The 24,895-nt window shown below is 42.4% G+C and overlaps 1 protein-coding gene across 1 annotated transcript in view; it reads left to right on the forward strand.

The window, feature by feature from the left end:
• Positions 1-12,045: 12,045 nt before the first annotated feature.
• ABCA12 (ATP binding cassette subfamily A member 12) overlaps positions 12,046-24,895 on the forward strand; it is a 103,409-nt gene continuing 90,559 nt past the window's right edge. Inside the window, exons 1-5 of the mRNA XM_053377235.1 lie at positions 12,046-12,118; positions 18,300-18,447; positions 21,691-21,779; positions 23,288-23,394; positions 24,412-24,597. Coding sequence (XP_053233210.1) covers positions 12,046-12,118; positions 18,300-18,447; positions 21,691-21,779; positions 23,288-23,394; positions 24,412-24,597 — 603 coding nt within the window. The remainder of the gene's footprint in view (positions 12,119-18,299; positions 18,448-21,690; positions 21,780-23,287; positions 23,395-24,411; positions 24,598-24,895) is intronic.

Raw genomic sequence — 24,895 nt, forward strand, 5'->3', positions numbered from 1 at the left:
CCCTTTCCTGGCTGTTGTGGCCCATAGACTGAGCAAAATACTGGGCAAGGTTTTGCCTAGTATCCTCTCTGAACGATGTCCCATGAGACCTTGCAAAGCTTATATACTGTAAGACTGCTTCCCCTGGAGCTCAGAGCTTCACTCCCATGCACCCCTGGGTTAGAGAACCTTCACTGAGCAATTGCATTGCGCAGGGTCAACACAGAATAGGGGCCCCCCCATAAGGGGTCTGAGGGGAGGATTGACCACGGCACCCCCAAGTTTGGGTTGGGGTATCTGCCTGGTTGGAATCTGCACCCTGTTTGCCCAGTGAAACCTTGTTGCTTGGCTTGCACCATGGCAAGGTTCAACACTGGCCAACTCCCATGGAACGGGTTTGGGATGGTCCAAACCTGGTGGACCCGTTCCTTCAATGTGGGGCTTATGGAATGCTGAACTAATCCTGGGACCCCGTGCCATGCCAACCCTTACCCTGCCTGCTTCTGTCAATAAATATTTGGCCTGATTTCATCCTAGTTATTTTGCTGGTCTCATGGGTCACACAATGCGCTTGCCTGGGCAATTGGAATATTTTGGTTTTTGAATCAGAGGCTTCTTTCAATGTCTATATAAAAAGGTCCCAAGGCCCATCTGAGTCCATTTTTGAGCAATTTCAGACTTGAGACTTGGCTAGCCTTTGAGCCTTCCCACTATTTATATAAATATGGAATAATTGCTGATGGAGAAGAGAGGCATTTGTAATGGTAATGACCATTCTAGCTAGTGCAGGCTTCCGTTACAAAACCATTTGATGGGGGAGCTGCTTTAAGCCTCATGCGAAAACACCCTGTGACACAGAGGTTGAAATATAACACAGTGCAAGAAGCAGGGATTTGTGTATGTTTGGATACCACTGAGTGCCATTTTGAAACAAGATGGCAGACTGAACCTTTCAGAACTGTACTGATTTCAACCATTGATTTCACAGCATCACTTAACTTGTTGTTTCTTAGAATTCCTCCCCCCCCCCATTTTTTTTATTGATTTTCACAAAATTATAGACACACAAACAACTAAACAGACAAACAAAAATCAAACCTTATTAAAACTTATCTTATTAACATTGTTAAGTGACTTCCTCGTATCCCCCTGGTTGGGTTTCAATGCATATCATTTTAACGTTTTTCCAAATCAAAATTCTTATATACTTAACTTGATCACTTAACATCATTCTTTCTTCTCAACTCAGCATTAAACATGTTAATTCATCATATTACTTATTTAAATCTTCAGTTACTACATAAATAAGTATCCTTTTTAAGATTTATAAAATCACTCATTGCTATGCCCACTAATTCTTACTACAGTGGTACCTCGGGTTACATACGCTTCAGGTTACATACGCTTCAGGTTACAGACTCCGCTAACCCAGAAATATTACCTCGGGTTAAGAACTTTGCTTCAGGATGAGAACAGAAATTGTGCAGTGGCAGCGCAGCAGCAGCAGGAGGCCCCATTATCTAAAGTTGTGCTTCAGGTTAAGAACAGTTTCAGGTTAAGAATGGACCTCTGGAACGAATTAAGTATGTAACCAGAGGTACCACTGTACCTGTTTTCAGATTTGATACTCATTCTAATTTGTAGCAGAAAATCATTTGCTTGGTATAGGGATGAGGAACCTGTGGCTCTCTAGATGTTGCTGAACTCCAACTCTCCTTGCTGCCATTCAGTAAGTTACTGGCTGGGGATGGTGGGAGTTGTAGAAGAGTTGCATGCCTGGGGACACTGGATGGAATTTGTGTGCATTCCCCAGCCCCTTCCATGTTTTAAGCCCTTGCGCCTTCAGGAGAACATCGGAACAGGGCTGCTGTGTCACATGTAATACTAGAGTCCCTGAAACATCAGCACATGTACTTTTATATGGCAACTTTTATTTTAACACTATGCTTCATCTTACTATCTTCATGATATCAGTAAGTTGGGTGGAAAAAGATTGCAGTCTATGCTCCAGTAGCTGCAGTGCCGCTGCCCAATCTAATCGTCAGCCACGGCTGCCAGCTGTTTCGCACCCCAGAGCAATTGTTGGCCTTTGTATGCCATGTCTGCTCTGCTATCCAGTGGGGTGGGGGCTGGGGAAGTGGGTCTGTAGCAGTGTTGTTATTGATTTTATAAGGCTGCAGTTTCCTGCAAGCCACCCTGATTGCATCATCTACCCAATCAAGCGAATCTAGAGCTGTTTCTATGATTTAAGCTATCACTGAGAGCAGAAAAATTCTCTGTATGGGTAGCCTCAGCACTACGCTGCCATTCTGCCCACTGGCAAACCACATCCATATTGCAACTTTTATATAATTCACCACTTTTCGAATAGTTTACTGGGGCACTGAGACAAAGTCCCATATATTACTGAGCAAGTGATTGGTTGGTTATTCATTTGTGCTGTGTGTTTCAATCAAAATGGGTCCTATGACCATAATGAAGACATTTATTATTTTCCTTAGAATACCTGTGCCTTAAAACATTTCCCATGTTTTTTAATTTGTTGGTTTCCCCTCCACTAAGCATGTATGACATGATAAACCAATAAAAGAGTAAAATGTAGGGTTGCTTGCGCATAAAGCAACATCTGAACTATGGGGAGGTTTCTCCTCAAGTGAAACGACATGCTTTCTAGCAATGGACAAGCGGAAATGTGGACAAGTCCCTAATGGCACATTTTGCTGCAACTGGTCAACAAAGGGCAACTGGGATGGTCAAGGAAGTTAACAGCCCAGTTGTTTAAGCTCCAGCCAGGGAGTCAAATTCCCTCTTCCCTCCCTTTGGCTGTCTTTCAGAACGGGCATGAAAAAAACACCCAAAGGGCTGTCACATTTTCAGTGGAGACAAAAGGGTTCCCATAAACCTCCCTCCCATCCTGCTTTGTTTAACTCAGCACCAGAAAGATTGGGGTGGACTGGGGTGGAATTCCTGAGTTAGACTGGGTTGCTATGTATAAAGTTGTAGGAGTCTTGGTTGACCACAAACTTGACATGAGCCAACAGTGTGACGTGGCAGCTAAAAAAGCCAATGCAATTCTGGGCTGCATCAATAGGAGTATAGCATCTAGATCAAGGGAAGTAATAGTGCCACTGTATTCTGCTCTGGTCAGACCTCACCTGGAGTACTGTGTCCAGTTCTGGGCACCACAGTTCAAGAAGGACACTGACAAACTGGAACATGTCCAGAGGAGGGCAACCAAAATGGTCAAAGGCCTGGAAACGATGCCTTATGAGGAACGGCTAAGGGAGCTGGGCATGTTTAGCCTGGAGAAGAGGAGGTTAAGGGGTGATATGATAGCCATGTTCAAATATATAAAAGAATGTCATATAGAGGAGGGAGAAAGATTGTTTTCTGCTGCTCCAGAGAACCGGACACGGAGCAATAGATCCAAACTGCAGGAAAGAAGATTCCACCTAAACATTAGGAAGAACTTCCTGACAGTAAGAGCTGTTTGACAGTGGAATTTGCTGCCAAGGAGTGTGGTGGAGTCTCCTTCTTTGGAGGTCTTTAAGCAGAGGCTTGACAACCATATGTCAGGAGTGCTCTGATGGTGTTTCCTGCTTGGCAGGGGGTTGGACTCGATGGCCCTTGTGGTCTCTTCCAACTCTATGATTCTATGAAGTTGGGTGCCTCCCCACCCCCTGCCAAACTCTATGGGGTTCCAGGCACTCACCCAGGGTCTGTATTCCTGTAGAGAATTGAGACACAGTGGAGACTGTCATAGCTTTAAGAAATATGGTTTATTCACCCATTTACACCTTCATTCTGCACGAAGGGAGTCCAGATCTTACAGCATGAGGAGCTTGTCCCCCCACAGCAGCACAGCCATGGAGTCTGGTATCTCTCCCAGCCAGCCTTCAGCCAACCTGCCCAAGATGAATCCCAGTCTTTATTCTTCCTTCTTCTTCCCGTAACACCCTTCTAAAAACTCTCTTTTTACCTCATACCCAGTTACACTGCCAACCTCCCAAAGCCCCAGTGTCTGTTCACACCTCCGGGCAAGAGGAAGGACAGTTTTATTGCATTGGCAATGGCTCCCAATGGCCCTGTAATGTTTCTTAATGGCCCTAGCTTGGCCAAGTCATTTTGCATAGAGTAAGCCAGGAATTCCTCTGCAGCTTATATTTCCCCCTTCACATACTAGCTAATCAAAATCCTTTCATTTATTAATTTCTAATGTTTTTTTTGGGGGGGGTTCCCCTTCCAAATCTATAACATGTTCTGTCATGTCAAAGTCTGGTAGATTCTTTGAAACAAAAGAAATCTCTTGGCTGATTTGTTGTTTTTGTAAATTAAGGCCAGATTGTACAATATATTTCACTACTTTCTTTCTTGATGGGTGAAGTTCATTTATCTCTTAATTGGAAACTCATCTGGTATCCAAAGAAACAAAAGTAACTTCTGGTTTGTACAGGGTGCCAGAGATCCACGAGTTTCCAGTTCGCACAATTCAGTTAGCCCATTGCACGGAGAAAGCTAAAACTATCACTAGGATGATTTCCCATAATTCCCTTGGCCTTCCCTCAATATATGGCCTATGGCAGGCATAGGAAAACTTGGGCCCTCCAGATGTTTGGGACTACAATTCCCATAATCCCTAGCTAACAGGACCAGTGGTCAGGGATGATGGGAATTGTAGTCCCAAACACCTGGAGGGCCAGAGTTCGTCTATGCGGCATGCCTGGCTCAAGTTTTAACTGCTTTAGAAACAAGGATATTTTCAAGCTCCCAGTTTCCAGTTACATCTAGTTTTATAGATGCTAAAATCTTGTAAAATTTTAGAAAACTACCTGAGAAGCAAAGGATTGGAATAAAGTGCACCCAACCAAAGGAAAGAGACAGCTATGACACCCAAAAAGACACATTTGGGAACTAATATACAAGCTGTAATTAGCTGTGATATGAGCTTGAGCTTTGAGCTGGAGACTCATGGTTTATTGCTTCAACACATAAGTGAAGCATGAGTAGTACCAGCTAGCAGCCACCTACATTTGCAATATGGGGCAGGAATAATGCTGTTCTACTTTACACGGATATTGTATAAATAACTGAGAAAATGTGCACAAAGTTCTTTTACTGTGAAGATGCACAGTTTAAATATTATTGTTGTTGCCATGATAAGTATGGAAGAAAGGGGTGCTTTTGATCCATTGCAAGTGAACTGAAGCTGCTTCAGTGGCTGCTCCAGCTACTATTTCCAGGAGCTTCCACTTCTTTTTCTATGAATGTTGCTTAACAGTTCTATATCATTTTCAGAGACATTAACAGTTCTGTATCATTTTCAGAGACATTTTTCTGCCTATATAAAATCAGTTTGCATTGCTTGTAGGTCCCTGTGATAAAAAAAGAGGCCCAGGAGTTGATTTGCCGTGTGCTGGTGTAAATTAAATAAAAATTACTTGCAGGCTGTGTAGCAATATAAGAAAATATGGAATTTTCACTGATCCTCTAACTGTTCAATTAGGATAATATCTCAAAAACTATTATAGAATTAGTTTAATATTTACCAGTGCTTTTAAGGATTGAGACTCTCTGGGGAACCTTCTATGGAAGCCAGGCTTATTTGAGCCTAGAATGAACTTACTTATTTTATTATTTGATTTATTTGATTTATATACTGCCTTTCATCACAAGCTCTCAGGGCGGTTCACAGAATAAAATACAAGGTAAAAACACAAGTAAATAGTTAAAAGAAAACCAACAAAACAATAACCCCCCTCCTACAAGCACATTTAAAGGGCTGTAGAATATTAATCAGGCTGGTTGAAGAGGAACTAGGAATTTAGGAAGTTATGTTTCACTGAGTCAGACCATTCAGGGCCAGCCCACCCAAGAGGCCTCAGGCAGCAGGATCCACAGGAGCAGTAGCTCCAGCCAGTGGTGGAGGAAGGGGGGCGGTGGAGGTGGTCTGCCCCGGGTGTCATCCCCGAGGGGGTTGACATTGCCACCCCGCCCCCTGGGACTCCCACCGCTCACCATGGGTGGCACCCCCTTGGGATGCTCGCCGCAGGCACTGCCCTGGGTGCTGGAGCAGCTAGCTGCTCCTCTGGCTCCAGCCGCCAAGAAATGCAGTGCCTACTGCTGCTGCTGCTGTCGCTGCTGCATGCTCCTTGGAGACCCATCTGCCGCCTCCTTGGCAGCGCCTCCCCACCCTGTTTGCCACCTCTGCAGTGGCCTCTTGGCAAATAGGAGGCTCAGCTTGTCTCCCCCACTCCTATGGGGCTGCTGTCTGGGGTCTCCTGGGCTCTGCACCTGCCCAGTGTGACTCAGAGCAGGCCCCTTTCAGCCCTGCAACAGCCTTTGACTCCACTTCAACCATCGGTGAAGGTTGCTTCGATTCCCCCCTTGTTCCTGATGTAGATCTTCACTCACCCCTTCTTCCCTTGTGGTGGTAGCACCGTTTTGTGGTTTGCCTCAGGTGCCCAAATGGCTTGGGCTGGCCGTGAGACTATTGGTCCAATTGGTCTAGCCAAGTATGATCTACACTGGTGAGCAGTGGCCACTCAATGTTTCAGACAGAACTTTTTCTTTCAACCTGGAGATGCTTTCTACCTGAACCTGGGATTTCTCTCTGCAAGGCAGATTCCCTACCACTGAAGCTAGGACAAGTATGACCACAAACAAATAAGGTTTCTAGTGATTATTGGTGAATGCATTGGATTCTGGTAGAAGGAGAATTGGAAAGCTGATATTTTATATATGTGTGTGAGTTGCTTTGTTGAACAGATTTTCCTTTTATGCTACTGACATACACTTTTAACCATTTAACAAGGATTCATACTGCCCCTGCTTCTCTCTCACAGGTTTGGTCACTCACATTAATTGCATGGCCTGTGTTTTTATTCATCCTTATGGCCATCATACGAACCAGATTTCCTCCAGAAGCCCAGCCAAACTGTGAGTAACTTGATCCCCCTATAAAGATGGATATGGGTTTTGTATTGTTGTAGAAAAGGCTCAGGTCCTTTATGTCTAGAAGCTTTAGCTATTTGAAGATAACTATCATTTCTCCTCTCAATCTCCTCTTTTCTGGGCTAAACGTACTCTGGGAAGAAAAAGCTTTTAATAGTTTCTTAGATACCATTGTCCCAGAAGGGTGTTTTCTGTCTACTGCCTCTCTCCCCAATCTGTCTACTGCAACCTCTCCCCAATCTGCCTATTGTCAGCAAAGTCAGGTGCCCAATTTTGTGTGATGGTTTTGTCAATGGGGACTTTATGCACTGATTCTAAGCATAATTTGGGAAGTGTAGTGGTGCCACACCCTCTCCTTTTGGATGACACCAGCATGTGTGTGAAATCAAAAACGCTTAAGAGATAATCTGAATTTACTATATTCAAGGTCAGGTTGGTATAACCTGTTTGCTGGAATGTTTCTTAATAGTTTCTTCAGCATCTCTCTTTCAATTTACGCTCACATAGAGCAAGCTATTTATTTTGCAGACTCACCTAGAATTGTAGGAACAAGGAACAGTGCCTGTAGCAGCATGAAACTAGTTGAACAAGATCCTTCTCCTGTTAGCTAATAGTTTCTGGTCTCTGCATGATATTAAAAAAAAGAAAAGAATTAGCAATTGTGCAATTCAATATTGAAGTAAAACACTATACCAGAATATTTTTCTAACTAATCCTACACTTAATCCAAACTGGCATTGTAGAACTTAGTCTCAATGGTCACTGCTGGACACTTCCAGCATTAGCTGCAGTTGGGGAGTTTAACAGGGACGAATAAACTGCATGGCTACAGTTCATCTTTAAGGGCTCAGAACCCACGTTAGTCTGGCAATTTCCAGCTAATCACAGCCATGACAGGTTTGACATCTTCCAGAGCAGAGGAAGATGGTTATGCAGAGTGGAAGGTATCACCAAATTTTCCCATCTCCTTATTAGAAAGAATTGGACCATGGACTTCATTTCTTTGCTTACCAGAGATGGAGGGTTGGGTAATCTTAAAATAATAAACTGGGGGTAGTATAACTGCCCCATGGCAGGTGTCTAAATTTGATGGGGCAGGGATAAAGGTAAAGGTACCCCTGCCCGTACGGGCCAGTCTTGACAGACTCTAGGGTTGTGCGCCCATCTCACTCAAGAGGCCGGGGGCCAGCGCTGTCCGCAGACACTTCCGGGTGACGTGGCCAGCGTGACATCGCTGCTCTGGCGAGCCAGAGCTGCACACGGAAACGCCGTTTACCTTCCCGCTAGTAAGCGGTCCCTATTTATCTACTTGCACCCGGGAGTGCTTTCGAACTGCTAGGTTGGCAGGCGCTGGGACCGAACAACGGGAGCGCACCCCGCCGCGGGGATTCGAACCGCCGACCTTTCGATCGGCAAGCGCTAGGAGCTACTTAATACTTTTACATTGGACATTTGTCTGCTAAAAACCCTACCCAGCTGCTTTGCTCCCTGGAGGAGAAAAAACCAGTGCAGACTTGGGACGCTCCCAGGCAGGAGGTTATTGTGGAATCAGTGCTGCTCATGCACACAAGCTTTTTTGTAGTGACTAAATGATGTTGTCACCAAAATGCCATTCTGCACTTCTTCTTTTTGGTATGTTTAATTCAGATGACGCCTTACTGTGGGGAATCCAATCAGGAGAAATAGCCATTGTATATCTTCGGTAACCACTAGTGTGGAAGCTCATTAGAACATTTTTGGAAGGGTGGTGGTGGTTTGTCATGTGTCTGCTGGTGTTTCAGTTGGCGACTTCTCATGCAGTACCCTTACTTCCATTTGCTCCTCACCTGAGCATGATTTAGTCATTTCATCTCAGCAGCACCCAATAACACTCCTCTCCCAATTTCCACTGTTTGCTAGACGTTCGTATACCAACAACCCAGCTCAGCAGAGCTGGTCTCTCAAGATATCCACACAGTAAAGTAGGGGATTACCTTGGAGACTGTAACTGCAGTATTCCTAATGTTTTTAGGCGTGACCAGCCTCCCTGCCCTCCCCAAAACAAACAGAAATGGGTTGTGTTATGAAATAAGAAGGCATCTACATATTTTGGAGATCCCACACCTCTTACCTAGAGGGCCAGAGTCATTCATGTTGTCTATGCTTGCAGAAGATAGCCAGGTTACACCTGCTGTTTTTTTGCTCCAGGCAACTAAGCCTCAGCTTGGTATACTTCCCCTTCCACACCATCTAAGTGGAGATTTTGGAGTCAATGTGTATTTTATATACATTCTACAAATGACAGAGTAGTGCTTCCCTTGCAACATTCACACATAAAATAGCCTTGTGCATCAAAGCATCTTTCTACTAACTTGAGTTGCAGCTGCACTTAGGACTTCCATCTCATTCTCCTAACTATACAGTGCCCTGTCAACACATTTCCACCGTATTGAACCTTGACATCTAGAGCTGCTTTGCACATTGTATTTTGCTCCCGACTTCTGTGGGCAAAAGCAGTAACATTCCAGTGGACAATTGTTAAAATGCATAATGTAATTCCTTAAGCTGATGCCTCTTCTCGCAATAAATAAATAATATGATCAACAAAGGCATTTTAAACTGCATACCACTATTTGGTAAACTCTGCCACAACAGCAGTCCTCAATAGTGCAGCACTAGCCCATAAACGTCAAGGGCAGAAGTAAGAGATTTTAGGTATGTTAAAAATAGAAAAGAAGACATGCAGTTTTTGTCCCAGTGAAATATGTCACTTTGAAAATATGTCACCTCAGAACTGATACTTATGTAAAACTCAAGCTGGTGATGTAATGTCTATTTTCACTGTGGGAAAATATCATTCCAGATGCTTTATAAGGAGAGGGGCACAGAGCTGCCTCAACACTTTGCGTCTCCACTGTCACCAATACTTTCCCCTCTCCTTTCTCCCTGATCTGCTGTTGTGCCAGGGCTATCCATGCCACACTGAGGAAGGCGTCCTATGAGGGTACCACCATCATTTTGCTGCAATGGTGGCAAAGCTTGTATAGTTAAATTTTAACAGGATTTGCCTCTGTCATGGCTAAGGGGCAGTGGCACAGGTAACTTCCAGGGTCTCCTCACCTACAATGCCTCACCCTCAGGAAGGGGCACAGATCCAAAATATGTTACCCACAGGAAGGGGCTCACCCTCAGGAAGGGGCACAGATGGGGGCACAATCCACTACCTATCCTGAACCTCTACCTGAGGTGTGCATCAAGGTTTAAGCCCTGCGGTTCCAAAGTCTAACTTATGTAAGTTATTTTCAGGATATGTTCATTCAGAACTTTAAAGCACTCTGCTACTGGAATAATCAGCTCCTACCTATTATATGCCAATCCCTGCCCTCCCCCACCCCCAACTCTGTATCGAGGAAACTCAAGTTCGCTGTCAAATTTAAAATTATCATAGTTTATGTACTTTGTGTTGCAGAATTATTCTCAGTTTTTGAGTTTTTAGTCAACAAGTGTACTATAGTGGCGTGTAGTATTGGGTATGTCAGGACTTGCAAGGCAGCATGTGCAGGAGAACTTATCTTGTCATGAGAGTGAGATACGAATGGTATTGGACTCTGGACAGTTTACAGTGAAAGTTAAAATCATATCATATGGAGAAAACATACATCAGTTCAATGTATAGAACAGAATAAAACAGCAGCTGAATAAAACCAAAGTAAAACCCGAAATGGTGAATAAAAACACCAACACGTTATTCTGGCACTTATGGTAGAAAACTCCACAAGTCCCTCACTCTGGTTATAAAATAAATAAAAGAACTGTCACTTTGCTACCCTTTCATGACACCCATAACCAGCTGCCCGAGGTGGTTGCCTCACTCTGCCTAATGGTAGAGCCAGCTCTGAATGCTATGCAACGCAATACTGGGACCTTGCTCTCTACGAAGAAGTAAATCTGTGCCTAGGCTATGCCAGCTTACAGATCTACAGATAGAAAACTACCATGTATTTAAAGAGATACAATAAAGAATAAATTTCCAAGAAGGGTTAGAAATATGAACAGCAGTCAAAAACACTACTGCAAATATATAGAATTAATTGGGTGGCATAAAAAGGATATGCAGCAAAAAAAAAAAAAGAATAAATAAATAACCATGGAGAGGTGGAGGTGGAAGTCCTTTGAAAGAAATAAGAGAATGAAAATGTAAGATGTGTATACTAAGTTTGTGAACATGCATAAATAAAAAATTAAAAAGGAAGAAGACTAGTTTTCTGTGTCCACCTGTGTCCACCTGCATTCTAAAATAGTACATCCTAGAGGCAGATTTACTGTCTCAGTGAGCACTAGACCCTGAGCCTCATTGTGAAGATAAGGGTTTGGGAAACATGCTTAAAGATTATGATTTTCAGGACCAAGAATGTGATGCGTTTGAAGGCTCAGTTCCACTAATTTTATTTTCAACCTCAGTTGACAGCCAGTTTTAATTTCTTAGAACCGTCATACTTTACTAGATGCTAGAAAATAGATCCTGAAATTATTAGAAGTACCAGAATGGAGGAGTGAAGCAGCATTTTTGAGGGATTGTTTCTCTCAGCCTCTAAGCAAGAGCACCTGACTTTCTGGAATACATGAGAAACCTTGCGCAGGAGGAAGCACTGGGTGTGAGGTGCAGTGGGAGGAAAATGTAGGTCTCTGCTTCTTCCACGGCATCCCAGATATCAGTGAAGAAATTTGAGTATGACTTGGAACCGGAATTGATCTGGGTGGTGTGGGCAGAAAGGCAGTTCAAGCGCTGTGGTGGCAAGGAGGGCAAGCATTTCTGGTGTTTGGAAAGAAAGATCTAATCAGGAACATACTGCCTTGCTTAATGTTGGGAAGATGAAGAATCCTTTAAAAAATCAAAATCAATTCTAATAATGATAAAAAACACCCTTTAAAAACAAACATTTGTGATCAATAACTCTGAAGAAAACCATAGCTGGTGTTACCTAAGTGTGTTATCCTCCTAAAGCAGAGTTGTCCAGCCTAACGCTCTCAGGTGTTTGGATGATAGTTCCCATTATTCCTGACCTTTGTCCATGCTGAGCAAGCTAATATAAATTGCCTGGAGGACACTAGCTAGAGGAAGGCTACCCCCAAACAATGGCGCTTTCAGTCTTAGACAGAACCCAGAACATATTGTCTGTTGCCATGTTTTCCATTGCTAGTGACCAAGGTGAGTTTCACCCTCACAGTATAAATGTGGGATATCTCAGCTCCACATTTGTAAAGTAACAGGTTGTCTGAGGGATTCTGTGTGTGCTTGAATAGCTGCAGTGGCGTAGCAAAGGGGGGCATAGCGGTCATTGACCCGGGTGCAAAATTGTTAGGTGCAAAACTTCAACACTTGGTGCTGCCTTAATACAGGGTCCGTTGAAAACAGCTTCTCCATGAGAATCAGGAAGTGTCGGCTTTGTTCTGGAGCTGATAGCAAGCCGGAGAAGCATTGAGGCTCCTTCAGCTGGGGGAAGGGAGCACTTTAACAGAGCCCCCACCCCGCCACTGGCTCACACGAGCCAGCGGTAGGCTGGGTGTTCCGTTAACTGCTCGGCTGATGGGAGCAGTAACCATGCGCCCCTCAATGGAGCAGTTTCATGGAGCCTGCACACCACCACCGGCTCATGTGAGCCAGTGGTGGGTCAGGGGCTCCATAAAACTGCTTGGCTGAGGCAAGGGCAGTCACACACTCCTCAGCCTTGCCAATGCAGCTTGTATCTCCCTCTGCGTTGGTATGAGGGCAGAGCAGGATGGTGGCTTCACTCCAACATATATCACTAACTGCTGCCAACTGCTCCAACATATATCACTAACTGCTGCCGCTCCTAAGTCCCTCTGCTTCCAGCACCCGGCTACAGCTTGTTTCTCTTTTGGTGCACTGGGCACTGGTGGTAGAGGAACTCAGGAGTGGCAGCAGTTTCACTCGCAATATACTGCTGAGTGAAGCCGCCATCTCAGTCTGCCCCTCAATACATTGCCCAGGCCCACTTAAGGGTACTTAAAATAGTAGTTTTGAGTGCTGGATTGAGACTTGGGAGACCAGATTCTCATCCCTACTCAGGAGTGATGCTTGTTATGAGGATAAAATGGAGAAAGGAAGAACCATGTGCCCCAGCTTGGAGGCCTCCTTCAAATAGAGGTCTGACAGCCCTTAAGGAATCTCCTCAGTGGTCAAAATAGTTAGAAATTCCTGCCTTAGACTGCAAACTTAAAACTTTCTATGAAGTTTCAATGAACTCAGAGGGACTTACCGTACTTCTGAATAAACATGTGTTGTGCTGTGAGAATCTGAAACTGATGTTCCTATGAACTGCTATGTTCTTACTTGCTATTCTGTTCCTTATCTTTTGGTGGAATAAAATTTTGCATTTAACCTTGATTTAATTTTTAATTTTCCTGTATTTTTTGTATTTAAAGCCATTTGAGTGTTTTATATATATTTTAATTCCCCCAGTTTTATACTCTCTCCTTGTTGTTGTTTCAGGGATTGCATATTGGACACTCTTTGCTTTTATTTGTTGGCTACAATTATGGTTTTTCCTGTATTTTTCTTATTGTATATATAGATTTTTCAGTCATGGGACAGAAAGATGGAGTAGAAATGCTTGCATAAACAAAACTTACTGTCCTTACATGATATAAATAGCAAAAACCCATGGTTTCTGTTGCAACCACCATCAGGAAAACCTGCAAATAATCTATATCTATCTATCTATCTATCTATCATCTATCTATCTATCTATCTATCTATCTATCTATCTATCCTTCTCTCCAGTCTCTGAACCCCTTTGTCCACAACTGATGTTCTGCCCTAAGAAGGCACTAATTAACTGCTTTGTCATTTTAATGTTATGTTACTTTAATTACATCAGAATCCACTTCTAGAACAGGAAGGCAACTGTGCAATCATTGTTGCTTTGCTTTCCAACAGTCATTAATTAATAGGTAGCCTTAATTTGTAATTTTCAACTCTAAAGCAGAGTTAACACCCCACAGTCCTCTCCTTTATTAATATAAAGGACTATGGAGGAGTAAACAAGTCGTTTCTGGCTGAATTCTCAAGGGTCATAAGAAGAATCCTGCTGGAAGAGGCCAGCATCCTGTTCTCACAGTGGCCAGCCAGATGTCTATGAGAAACATGCAAGCAGAACCTCTCCATTTGGGATTCCCGGCACCTGGCATTCAGAGGCCTATAGCCTGGGACAGTGGAGGCAGAACGTGGTCATTGTGGCTGGTGGACATTGATAGCCTTTTGCTCCATGAATTTACCTTGTTGGCACCTGTCTGTCTTGGGAAATAAAGGAGGAGTGTGTCTTCAGGGGTGAAGTCAAACTGTTGGGGAGTTACAGTGCCTGTTGTGGCTGTAGTGACTGATATGGGAGAGATTTATGTTGTAGCTGGGCCAGATGCTTTCAAAGCCATCTAACTGGTGGCCATCGCTTCCTCTTGTGGACCCAAATTCAACAGTTTAACTACATGCAACAAAGGTGGAGATTTTTTGGTCTGCCCTGAGCCTTCCAAGATTCAGCTTCATTGGATGTTCATGAGTTCTAGTATGACAAGGGAGAAAAGCTTTTCTCCACACCATGCCAATTAGGCTAAACTAAATGAGCTCTTAGCAGACCTGAATATTTACACATGAACTTTCCTCAATTGAGAGTATGATCTAAGTGTGAACTCACCCCTTCCTTACTTTCCCCCCAGCAGGGACAGACTTTGGTAATATGACATCCTGAGTGAAGACAAATTTTGGCAACTCTCAAAAAGATGTCTAATATTCACAATAATTCATTTTGGTACAGTTGCTTTTTAATGGATCTTCTCAGTAGGTACCCCATATAAATATATTATTGTGTGCCTCCCTCCTTGTCTTGGTGTCCTTTGTGGGGGAACCACTTGCAGTGCCCTAAATCTGCCATTGCTCCCAGCCAGATTCCAGTACCAAAAGTGAGCTGGCTGAGGGTAGACTGCAGGAGAAAGAGAGGGGAATAAGAGGAGGTCGGTTCAGCACATACCTGATATGCACTTTAAACCATACCACCACACGTGTGATAGGGATTAACTCATATTTAAAATATCAACAATAAAGACATAATTTTTTTTAGTTTTTCTAATAAAAAAATTTATGTCTTTATTGTTGATATTATGTCTTTATTGTTGAACTAAAAAACAAAGTGTGAGATTGGCTTCATTATTATCAAATAATGGAGGCATACAATTTGGACAAGAAAATTGGCTTCCAGGTGGAAAAATCAAAATTGGAAACAGAACTGTTAGATCCCAAAACTAAGACTCTGTCAAGGATGTATAACTTGCTGCTGAAATGGAATACTCAGGATGAAATGGTGAAATCTGCTATGATTAAATGGGCACAAGATGTTGGACACAACATTATGTTGGCTGACTGGGAACAGTTATGGACCACAGGTATGAAGTTTACGGCATGTAATGCCTTAAGAGAGAATATTATGAAAATGATATACAGGTGGTGCATGACACCAGTCAAGCTTGCAAAAATATATCATTTGCCTGATAATAAATGCTGGAAATGTAAAGAGACTGAAGGTACATTCTTTCACCTTTGGTGGACGTACCCAAGGATTAAGGTTTTCTGGGAGATGATCTACAATGAAATGAAAAAGGTATTTAAATATACCTTTCTGAAGAAACCAGAGGCCTTTCTCCTGGGCATGGTCGGCCAATCGGTGTTAAAGAAGGATAGAATTTTTTTTATGTATGCTACAGCAGCAGCAAGAATACTTATCGCAAAGTATTGGAAGACACAAGATCTACCCACCCGGGAAGAATGGCAGATGAAGGTGATGGATTACATGAAACTGGCGGAAATGACTGACAGAATCCGAGACCAGGAGAAGAGTCGGTAGAAGAAGGTTGGAAGAAATTTAAAGACTATCTACAGAAACATTGTAAAATTAAGGAATGTTAGAAGGATGCTGGAATGAAGTTATGTGGTTTTAGCAGCAGTGTTACAAAGGAGTAAGTAAAAATGGATTGTTAACAGGTGAGAATGTAAAGTTACAATATATTAAGATAAATTACTAAGATAAAAACAAAGATGGAAAGGATTTGCTGAATTAACTAATTGAACTAGAATACAAAAAAGGGAGGTGTGAGGAGGTCAAGGAAATAAGCAAATGAAAGATAAGATATGGAAAGATTGACTTGTTTATAATTGTTTTTATTTTTTGTATTTTGTATTTTTTGTTTTATTTTTCTTTATTTTTGTAATTTTTTGTAATTTCAATAAATATTTCAAATATTATTGAAATAATAAAGACATAAATTTTAATGACTTTGGATGAACACTTTTTCTGTGCACCATTTAGTCAGCTTTTACACTGGGGTGTAATAGAATCAAATCAAAATGTTTATTCGGCTTTACGCCCATCATGAAACACAACACAACAAAACAAATCAAATAAAACAGCGGACTCATACAAACCACAAGTAGTATAACACAGTTCACAACTCACAAGGACAGATATTAGCCGTTCATTAAAAAAAAAAAAGTTTAAGACTAAGATTAAAAATTTTAGGCACTACACTAAAATCAATATCTGATGTCATTATAGAAAATTCTTATAACCATCAATAATCAGCTAACATTCCATTCCGTCTCTTGTACGAGAGGACGGCTGTTAGGAATTTAGCAACCTGTAGGGTAATATAAGGATCCATATCTTGAAGAACCCAGGCAAACTGTAGGTCTACTGGTTTGTCAGCCATAAGCTGGATTATGGAGTTTAGTATACTAGCACGGGCTGAACTGTACAAAGGGCAGATAAACATAACATGATGTAGAGATTCAGATGTTTTCATTTCACAAGCACACATTGAAGGGACTTGGCCCTTAGTGAATCTATGTCTCAGCACGTTTGTTGGAAAGACATTGAACCTAGCTCTAATGAAGGCATATCGATGAGACGCGGCCATAAGCAAAGTTAAGTAGGACGGAGCGCGGTAGATAGGGGTTATGCCGAAATTTAACGGCGAGCAGGCTCCACCACCAGCTATGAAATTTTGGTATAGCTCCACATCATCCAGCCTTTGATTTATACACCTTTTTGCCACATTTAGATCCAGTTTGAGCAATTCAGTGGGCGAGATCTCATAGGACAGCAATTTGGCATGGATTTTTCCTGACCACAAATTTGTGAAGTCATCTCGCCACATGCATTGAATGAGATAGTGGTTCGGGAGTTTATGCCATAGGGATATCCAATAAATCAAAACTCTCCTCCATATAACTAGCTCCACTGAGGGGATCTTCATTTCTAAGCGAATAGCGGGGTGTAATAGAGTTCATAGTGGGGGGAAACCTTGGTGCATTGCATCCAGGAAACCAGGCAAGGATAAAGTAACCTGGGAAACGGAATGCCAAATGCTCATCAGTCCATTACACTTCTTCATCATCATCATTGTTTATTTGTATGCTGGCTTTCCACAGTTAAACCAAGCTCTGGGCGGCTTACAACATGAAAAGATTTACATAATCACAAAAATATATCAAAAATTTTAATAGCCAATAAATTACATATCAATAGGTATGCAATAAAATTAAGCGATTCCCACATAAGTCATAATAAGGGCTAACAATAATGAATCTTAAAAATACCCAAAACAACAAAATTAAGCATCTCCAAAATTAAATCTTGACCTCAACAAAAAACCCCAAACAATACCCCACACCAAGTGTCTCCAGGTATCCTGAGAAGCAGGTCCTGCTGGACTCACAGCGAAGGTGGCCTCTGGCCTTTTCAGCACCCAAGTGGAGTCCGTCAGGGCCTGGCCCTTCGAGGCCAGGTGCAAAGAGGCCAGCAAGGCAAGGAGCAGGTCTGGCAGGACTAGGAGCAAAGAATAGTATATGATATGTTATAAAGGTTTCTAGAACGATCTGAGTGGCTATATCCACTCTTGCCTCTTCTACTCTTCCTTGATTTATTTTGTTCATCCTGGACCTGCGCACTTCTCCTGTACTCTGTATAAGACAGGCTCTAGATCATGCACAGGGGGTCCTAAGCTGCAGGACCCTCTCCAGATGGAGCCTTAAATGCACGGAAAACAGGGCTGGGAAGTCTGACCCCCTTGATCTGGTTGGCCATCTGCACAAGGCTTTGTTTACTTCTGCCCTTCGAGGTGGCCGCTGGAGATAAATATCACTCTTCTTTGCACTTAGATTTGCTGTCAAAACCTTCATTTCTAATCTATGCATGTTTCTGTTTTACTTCTCTTCATTATCAGAAACTTTTAATAATAAAAAAGGAGCGTAATTTTTCACTGATTCTCATGCATACCACCAAGCCATACTGATTTATACCTATTTCTTGCCTACTTTCCAGGTTACCTCGCCCCCCGGAACCTTCCCAGTGCAGGTTTCTTTCCATTTCTTCAAACTGTGCTTTGTAGTTCAGATGCCAGGTGCAAAAGCACTCCATATACACCTGAAGACCTGCTACCAAAATTGAATGGTGTATCACCCATAAACAGGTAAGGGAGTAAGTCCTCTTGTTACGTAAGAAGGGGGCCAAGTTCTCTTCTAATGGAGGGTGAGGGCAAGGCAGCTGGGAAAACCCCTTGCCTGATGAACAACAGAAAGTATTATTTTTCCATAATACAATAAAATTAGAAATAAACAAAGAAGTGAAAAAGACAATAGAAATAAAAAAGGAAAAAGAGAAAGAGAGAAGAGTAAGATGTAGAAAACAAAAGTAAAACATTAGCAAAAGGTGTAAGAGAACTTCCATGTTCCTTATATAGTAATTATTTTAAACCTTCAGTCCATACAAACATCCATCTTCTCCACTCTCTCTTGAACAATATTTCTTTTAAATCAGGGTGTCTCAGAATCATTCATTTCTTTTCCCTACATTTCTTTTTCCAAGTTAGGTTCTGTAATTATGTTAACCATTTTTAATTTTTTTTTACCTCTGTTAATTCTGACCACCATGAACTCCATATTGCATAAGACTAAATTCTTACGTCCATATCCATGTTAAAGTCTCGCCATTTTGATCACATATTAGATCAACATTCCATTTTTATTTCCCGTTACAATCTGCTTGTTCATGCCCAGTTCTGTATGGTCAGTTCTATTTCCTATTATATTCTATTTCCAGTTTTGTTTATGTTTATGGTGACATCCTGCTCTCCTGCTCTAGCACTTTTCATTTTTGTTTTTTCCAGTCTTTTTCCAGAGAGAGTACCATAACTCAAATACCATCATTCTCTGAATTCAGATCATAGGCAGAGTACTTTTTCTCTGCCAGAACTAAAGACAGGCCAGCACTGAAGTCCCAGATCTTTCCCCCCTTCTCAACTCTATCAGCACCAAGTTAAAATAATTCTCAAATTCACCATTTGTGATTTTATCTTTTACTTCTCCAAATCCTTGTGTGGGAATCATTTCCATTTCTGCATCACCGTCTGCTTCTTTCTGTTTAATTATTTATTAATCCAGTCCTGCCAACATTTCATCAATTTGGTCTGAAGCCTCTGTGCATTCCTCCTCTCCATTTCCATTTTTGACCTCATATTACTCTGGCTCATTTCCCCCCATCATTCCCTTCATCTTCATCAAACATTGATCTGATGATTTTAAATTATTCATCCATCAACTGCTGAACAATACCAACAGTCACTGGGTCATCCAAAGGTACCATATTGGGTGCTTTTAATGTTCTAGATCTTATTAGACATTAAATCCGCCTTAATATTCCCCCTTAAAAGTCCTGGACTTCTGCAGCTGTAACTGTGTTATTTCAAAAGCAGATTCTTATCTGCCTCCTTTCTCATGGCTAGTTATGGCTGCATCACTTTCGATTTCCCCGGTTCTTTAGTGGCAAGAAACAAAGTAAAAGGATTTCCTATCATCTGATTTAATTTTTGTTGTCTACCAGAAATCAGGCTGTCTGCTTTGCTATAACTCTTTAACAATTAGTTTCCTTTCTGTTTTTTCAGCCACGAAAGGTAGTACTCACAGATTTTCAAATTATAAATTTCCCCAAGCAGATGGAAAGGGGATGTGTGATTCTCATTACAGTTTCATTGTACCAAATATGTTTTAAAGGGCTTTTAAAAGAGAGGGTGAGATTCTTTTATTGGCATTGCTCCTTAGCTTGCCAGCTCTTCCTTGCTCCTGTCCAAGGTGCAAGGTGCAGACAACAGGAAAATGGCTTTGATCCAAGTGTCTTGAGGATAAATCCTAGATTACTCTGTCTCCAGAGTGAGTAATAGACCCAGACTATCTGTCTGGCTATTAACAATCACCACAGAGCTAGCAGATAGCTCTCTGAATCGCCACAACTCTCTCAACTGTAGGAAGCTAGCCGGGCTTGATTAGCTTTTAACACTTGCTGAATCCAGGGATCAGAGGGATCTGGCACATACAAACGCATAACAATAGTATCAGCTTGCAGCAAAACTAAGTGATCAATTTTATCAAGCACATTCCTTGCTCCTGTCAAGCACATTCCTTGCTCCTCTGAGACTCTTTCTTAAGATTTGAGATATTTTGATGTAGACCACGCACAGGAAGTTTACCTTACCCCAAGTCCGACCACCTGGCTCTATTGTCTGCACTGATTTGCAGTAGCTCTCCTAGGTTTCAGACAGGAGACATTCCCAGCCCTACCTAGAGATGTTGGGGGTGGAACTTGAGGCCTTCTGCATGCAAACCAGGTGCTCTGTCACTGAGCCACATCTATTCTGCACCCAGAATCTCCTATACAATACTCTAACCCTGCATCCCTGCCTAAAGTCACACGGAATGTGTACACCAAAGAGAGTGGCGGACCATCACATGGTTGACCCTGATTTGGTGGTGTTGGTCAATTAACTTAGATAGGATTCATGAGAAATTCTTATAAGGTCTTGAAAGAGAAAGGTGAGGAAATATGATAGGAGAGTTAATTGTGAATTAAAAATTTCCCAAACTGCCCTCCCCACACCTGGCTTTTATGAACAAATCACTCGAGGTTTTAGCCCAGAAGTGGCAAAACCTTTAGAGCTGGAGAGCCGGATTCTCTCATGGCAACCTTCTAGAGCAGCCCTTCTCAACCTGTGGGTCCCCAGATGTTGTTGAACTACAACTCCCATCACCCCTAGCCAGCAAGGTCAGAGCTCAGGGATGATGGGAGTTGTAGTCCTACAACAGCTGGAGACCCACAGGTTGAGAACTGCTGTCTAGAGGCTGCATGCTCATGGTGAGTCTTGGTTAGCACATTCTGGGGCTTCTGCAGATTCCTTGTGGTTGCAGGGGCTCTGCATCTTGTCATTAAGGTGTGGTTAGACTTGCTGTTGTTCCCAGTCTTCCTTTCATCATGCTCACTTCTACCAGCATTTGTCTCAGTTAAGAGCTGCCATGTGCGCTGGCTTGAACTGTTGCACCTGCAACATGCTGGGTGCTTCTGCTATACTGTTGCAGCATTACCTTGTGATGGAGCTGCAGTCTTGGATCTGGCCCGATCCTCTTTTTGCCTTACCCTATGAGAAAGACCACCGGGGGGGGGGGAGCAAATAGCTTGTCCGTAATGGAAATAACATCAAGATTGGTTCCAGAATGGTTCTAAACAAAACAACAACCCATTGCTTGAAATAAAGGCAGTGCTTTATAAAGAAATTCACATTTTGGTGGGAAGAACTTGGCCTGAATGGTTGAATGCCAGGAGCTTCAATGAAAGGGTAGCTATAAGTGATGATGCAGGATTCTTCTCACTCCTTTTTCCTTATCAGAAAACGGAGAAGGTCAGCTAACCCGGAGAAGGACAGCCATCCATCATCCCAGAGTGCTGATGTTCCCAAAAGCAAGAATGGTTCATTGGGTAGGTTATTTGATTCTATTAAGAGTTTAGCAAACTTCCTCTCTTAGCTGCAGATAAATGTTATAACCATGGAGAAGTATTTGAACAAGGCCCAGGCAAGTTCTATTAAAACAATTGCTTTGTTTTCTATGGGTACTTGAGTGAGTAAGCAATTATTTTAAGCAGCTGAGGATATCTTAGCAGAAGCCTATATGCATGTATATTCAGAAATTCACTGGGTCTTATTTCCAGATATGTGTGCAGTCTCATGTCCTGCAAGCTCCAAAAAGCTCAGTAGGACTTGATTCCCAAGAGGTCATTGATATGATTGTGCTTTATTAGTTAAAACTATTGAGAATAGTTACAGGTATGTGCCTTTATATTAGGGTTGCCAAACATCTGGAATTTCCCAGGCATTGTTGGGATTCGGCCGTTCGAAACAATGTCCAGATGTATGGCAACCCATGTCGGAAGTGTAGATTTCAGTAAATTTGCTTAGAAATAGCTCAAACCACTTTGGCCCTGCTTGCTCCTTCCATGTCTGCAACCGGGGGGGGGGGGGGGGGAGGGGGAGAGAAAGAGAGAGAAGGGGGAAGAGGCAGCAGCCTCTGCTGCTAGCGCTGCCTAAGCAACCACTCACATTTTCTGTGTTTTAATAAAGTTGTGGCCAAAATTATGCCAAAAACCTGAAACAAAAATTATGTATCAATTGTGTTTTTATTGGGGTGTCTTGGGGACCTCGACACACAAAACTAAAGTGCCCTTCCTTCTCTTCATGTATCCTCATTGGCTGGTTAGGGAGCCAAAGTGAAAGTGAAAGTGAAATTTCTCAGGACTCAGACAAAGGCAGAAAATCAATTTTCTGAGCTATAAAAATTTGTTCAGGACTACGGCAAAGTCAGGAAATTGGTTTTTTAAGCCATAAAAATTTGTGGCTCCCTTAGTCCAGTTTGAAATCAGGTAGATAACAGGCTTGCTTAAAATGGCACTAAGGGAGAAAGGAAGTTCTGCTGAAGAAGAAACCCCCTTATGTGAATGGGAGTTGTTTTAGAATCTTTGTGGGAACACCTTGGAAGGCTCGTGACATGAGGTTGTTCCCTGGGGAAAACTGCAAGTCAGGGTGTCTGCGATGGGAGGGGAAATCCTACCTTTACTTTGAAGCGTTGGGAATGAAGTGCAAGTGTGTGGCTGTTGGCTGGATAATTGCCTGGATTCAGGCTTCTGAAATCAGCAGGGGATGACTGTTCAGCTAGCTAGCAATTGTATGATTGCATGGTGCAGACGGTGGTGACCATCAGCTCCCTTATTCAAAGGCAAGAACATGATTCTTGCAAAACAAACTGGTTACTACTGGTTTTGCACCACAAACTGCCTTACCAGTTATTGCTGCTTGGAGTAATGGACTATGACGGCTACATTTATCCATGCCAAACAGAGGCACTGTTTATCTTACGTAGGAGGCGTCATGAGCTCACATTCTTTGGCAAATTCAGCATTTGAAATTTGTATGTTTTTAAAAATCATTGCAGGGACAATTGATTCAACAGTCAATCTGAGCAGCATTGCTGAAAATATTTCCTCATCAGCCAGCCATGCCAGAATTAACTTGCTCAACAAGATTCTCAGTCTGGGAGAGGTAATTTCTGTATTCACCTTCATGAGATCACCTTTGGAATACCATTTTGTTACGTAATATTAGTGTGTGGGTTTATTATAATAAGAAAATGCAAGCATGATTCTAGTTTCCAAAATTGCTATCTCGGTGTGTTCAAATAGCAACAGATCTTATTTTAGATTGTTCCATGGAGATCTGGTACAAATAGATGTGCAATTGAATGTGACTTGACTATGCCTGGTTCACCTTTCATATGAATCCATAGTTAAAATATACTCCGTTTCTCCATTGTTGCTGCTGCTGCCACCACACCAGGAAAAAACAAGCCACAGTCCATCTAATAATAATAATAATTTATTTGTACCCTGTCCACCTGACTGAGTTGCCCCAGCCACTCTGGGTGGCTTCCAGCATATATAAAAACATAGTAAAACACTAACCCTTAAAAAGCTTTCCTATACAGGGCTGCCTTCAGATGTCTCCTAAGGGTTACTCTTCTCCTAGACATCTGATGGGAGGTATTCCACAGGGTGGGCGCTCCTTCCAAGAAGGCCCTGGTTCCCTGTAGCCTCACTTCTCTCAGTGTGGAAACCGCCAGAAGGCCTTCAGTGCTGGATCTCAGTGTCCATTCTGAGAAGAGCCTGGGTTTTGGGCTAGTAGGAGCTTCATACTTTACATACTTCCTGGTTTCCAAATAGAACATGAAGTCTAAGAGAGACGTGTGCATCCCTGAGTGTCTGCATGTGCAAACAAGCTATAGTCACTTGTAGGCTTGGCAGTCGGACAGGCAATGTTCCATATGCCTTTACTGGGAAGTATGGGGTGGGGTAGTGGTGTTCACAGTCCCAATTTAGATGTCTTACAAGTTCTGGTGCCCTGCGCCCTTTTGCTAGCCTCGTGGGTGTAAGAATTGTGATCTTCTAACCTTTGCACCAACAACTGTAGCTGTTCAAAAAATTTGATGAAACCATTGATCATTCACACATTGAAACAAGAACCTCATTTTCAGTTCTTCTTGTACGGAAATTTATTTTATAGATGCAGATGCACAAGTCTTCTGCAGGAAACCTTAAAGCTGGTATTTGTGAAGTCATGGCGGCCGATGCATCATCACAGAATCTCCTTTGGGAAGTCTTTGGAACAAACATCTATCGAACATTTTGCTTCACCAACTTGTCCCTTGTAGAGTCCTTCTTTCAGGAATTCAGAAGTCAGATTCCTAAAGTGAGTATCCAACTCATTTTTTTTGCCTGCTAAATAATAACCTCAATCAAATTGCTTAGAAGAAAAGTTCCCCCTCTTCCCTTATCAGAGTAGCTTTTCACATTGTGCCCATTCACTCACCCTGTACCCTCAGCATAACAGCTGGCAGTTTTGTGAAAGAGGCATTTCAGTTTCTTTGTGCTTCGTGAGCTGCAATAGCTAGAAATGAATGGCAGGAAGAAGCAGGGATGGAATATCAGACTTTGTCTTTGATTGTTGGAAAATAGGCAGGCTGATCTCTCCTTGGTCAAGGGCAAAG

This window comes from Podarcis raffonei, chromosome 1 (assembly GCF_027172205.1).
Source record: "Podarcis raffonei isolate rPodRaf1 chromosome 1, rPodRaf1.pri, whole genome shotgun sequence".
Taxonomy (NCBI): domain Eukaryota; kingdom Metazoa; phylum Chordata; class Lepidosauria; order Squamata; family Lacertidae; genus Podarcis; species Podarcis raffonei.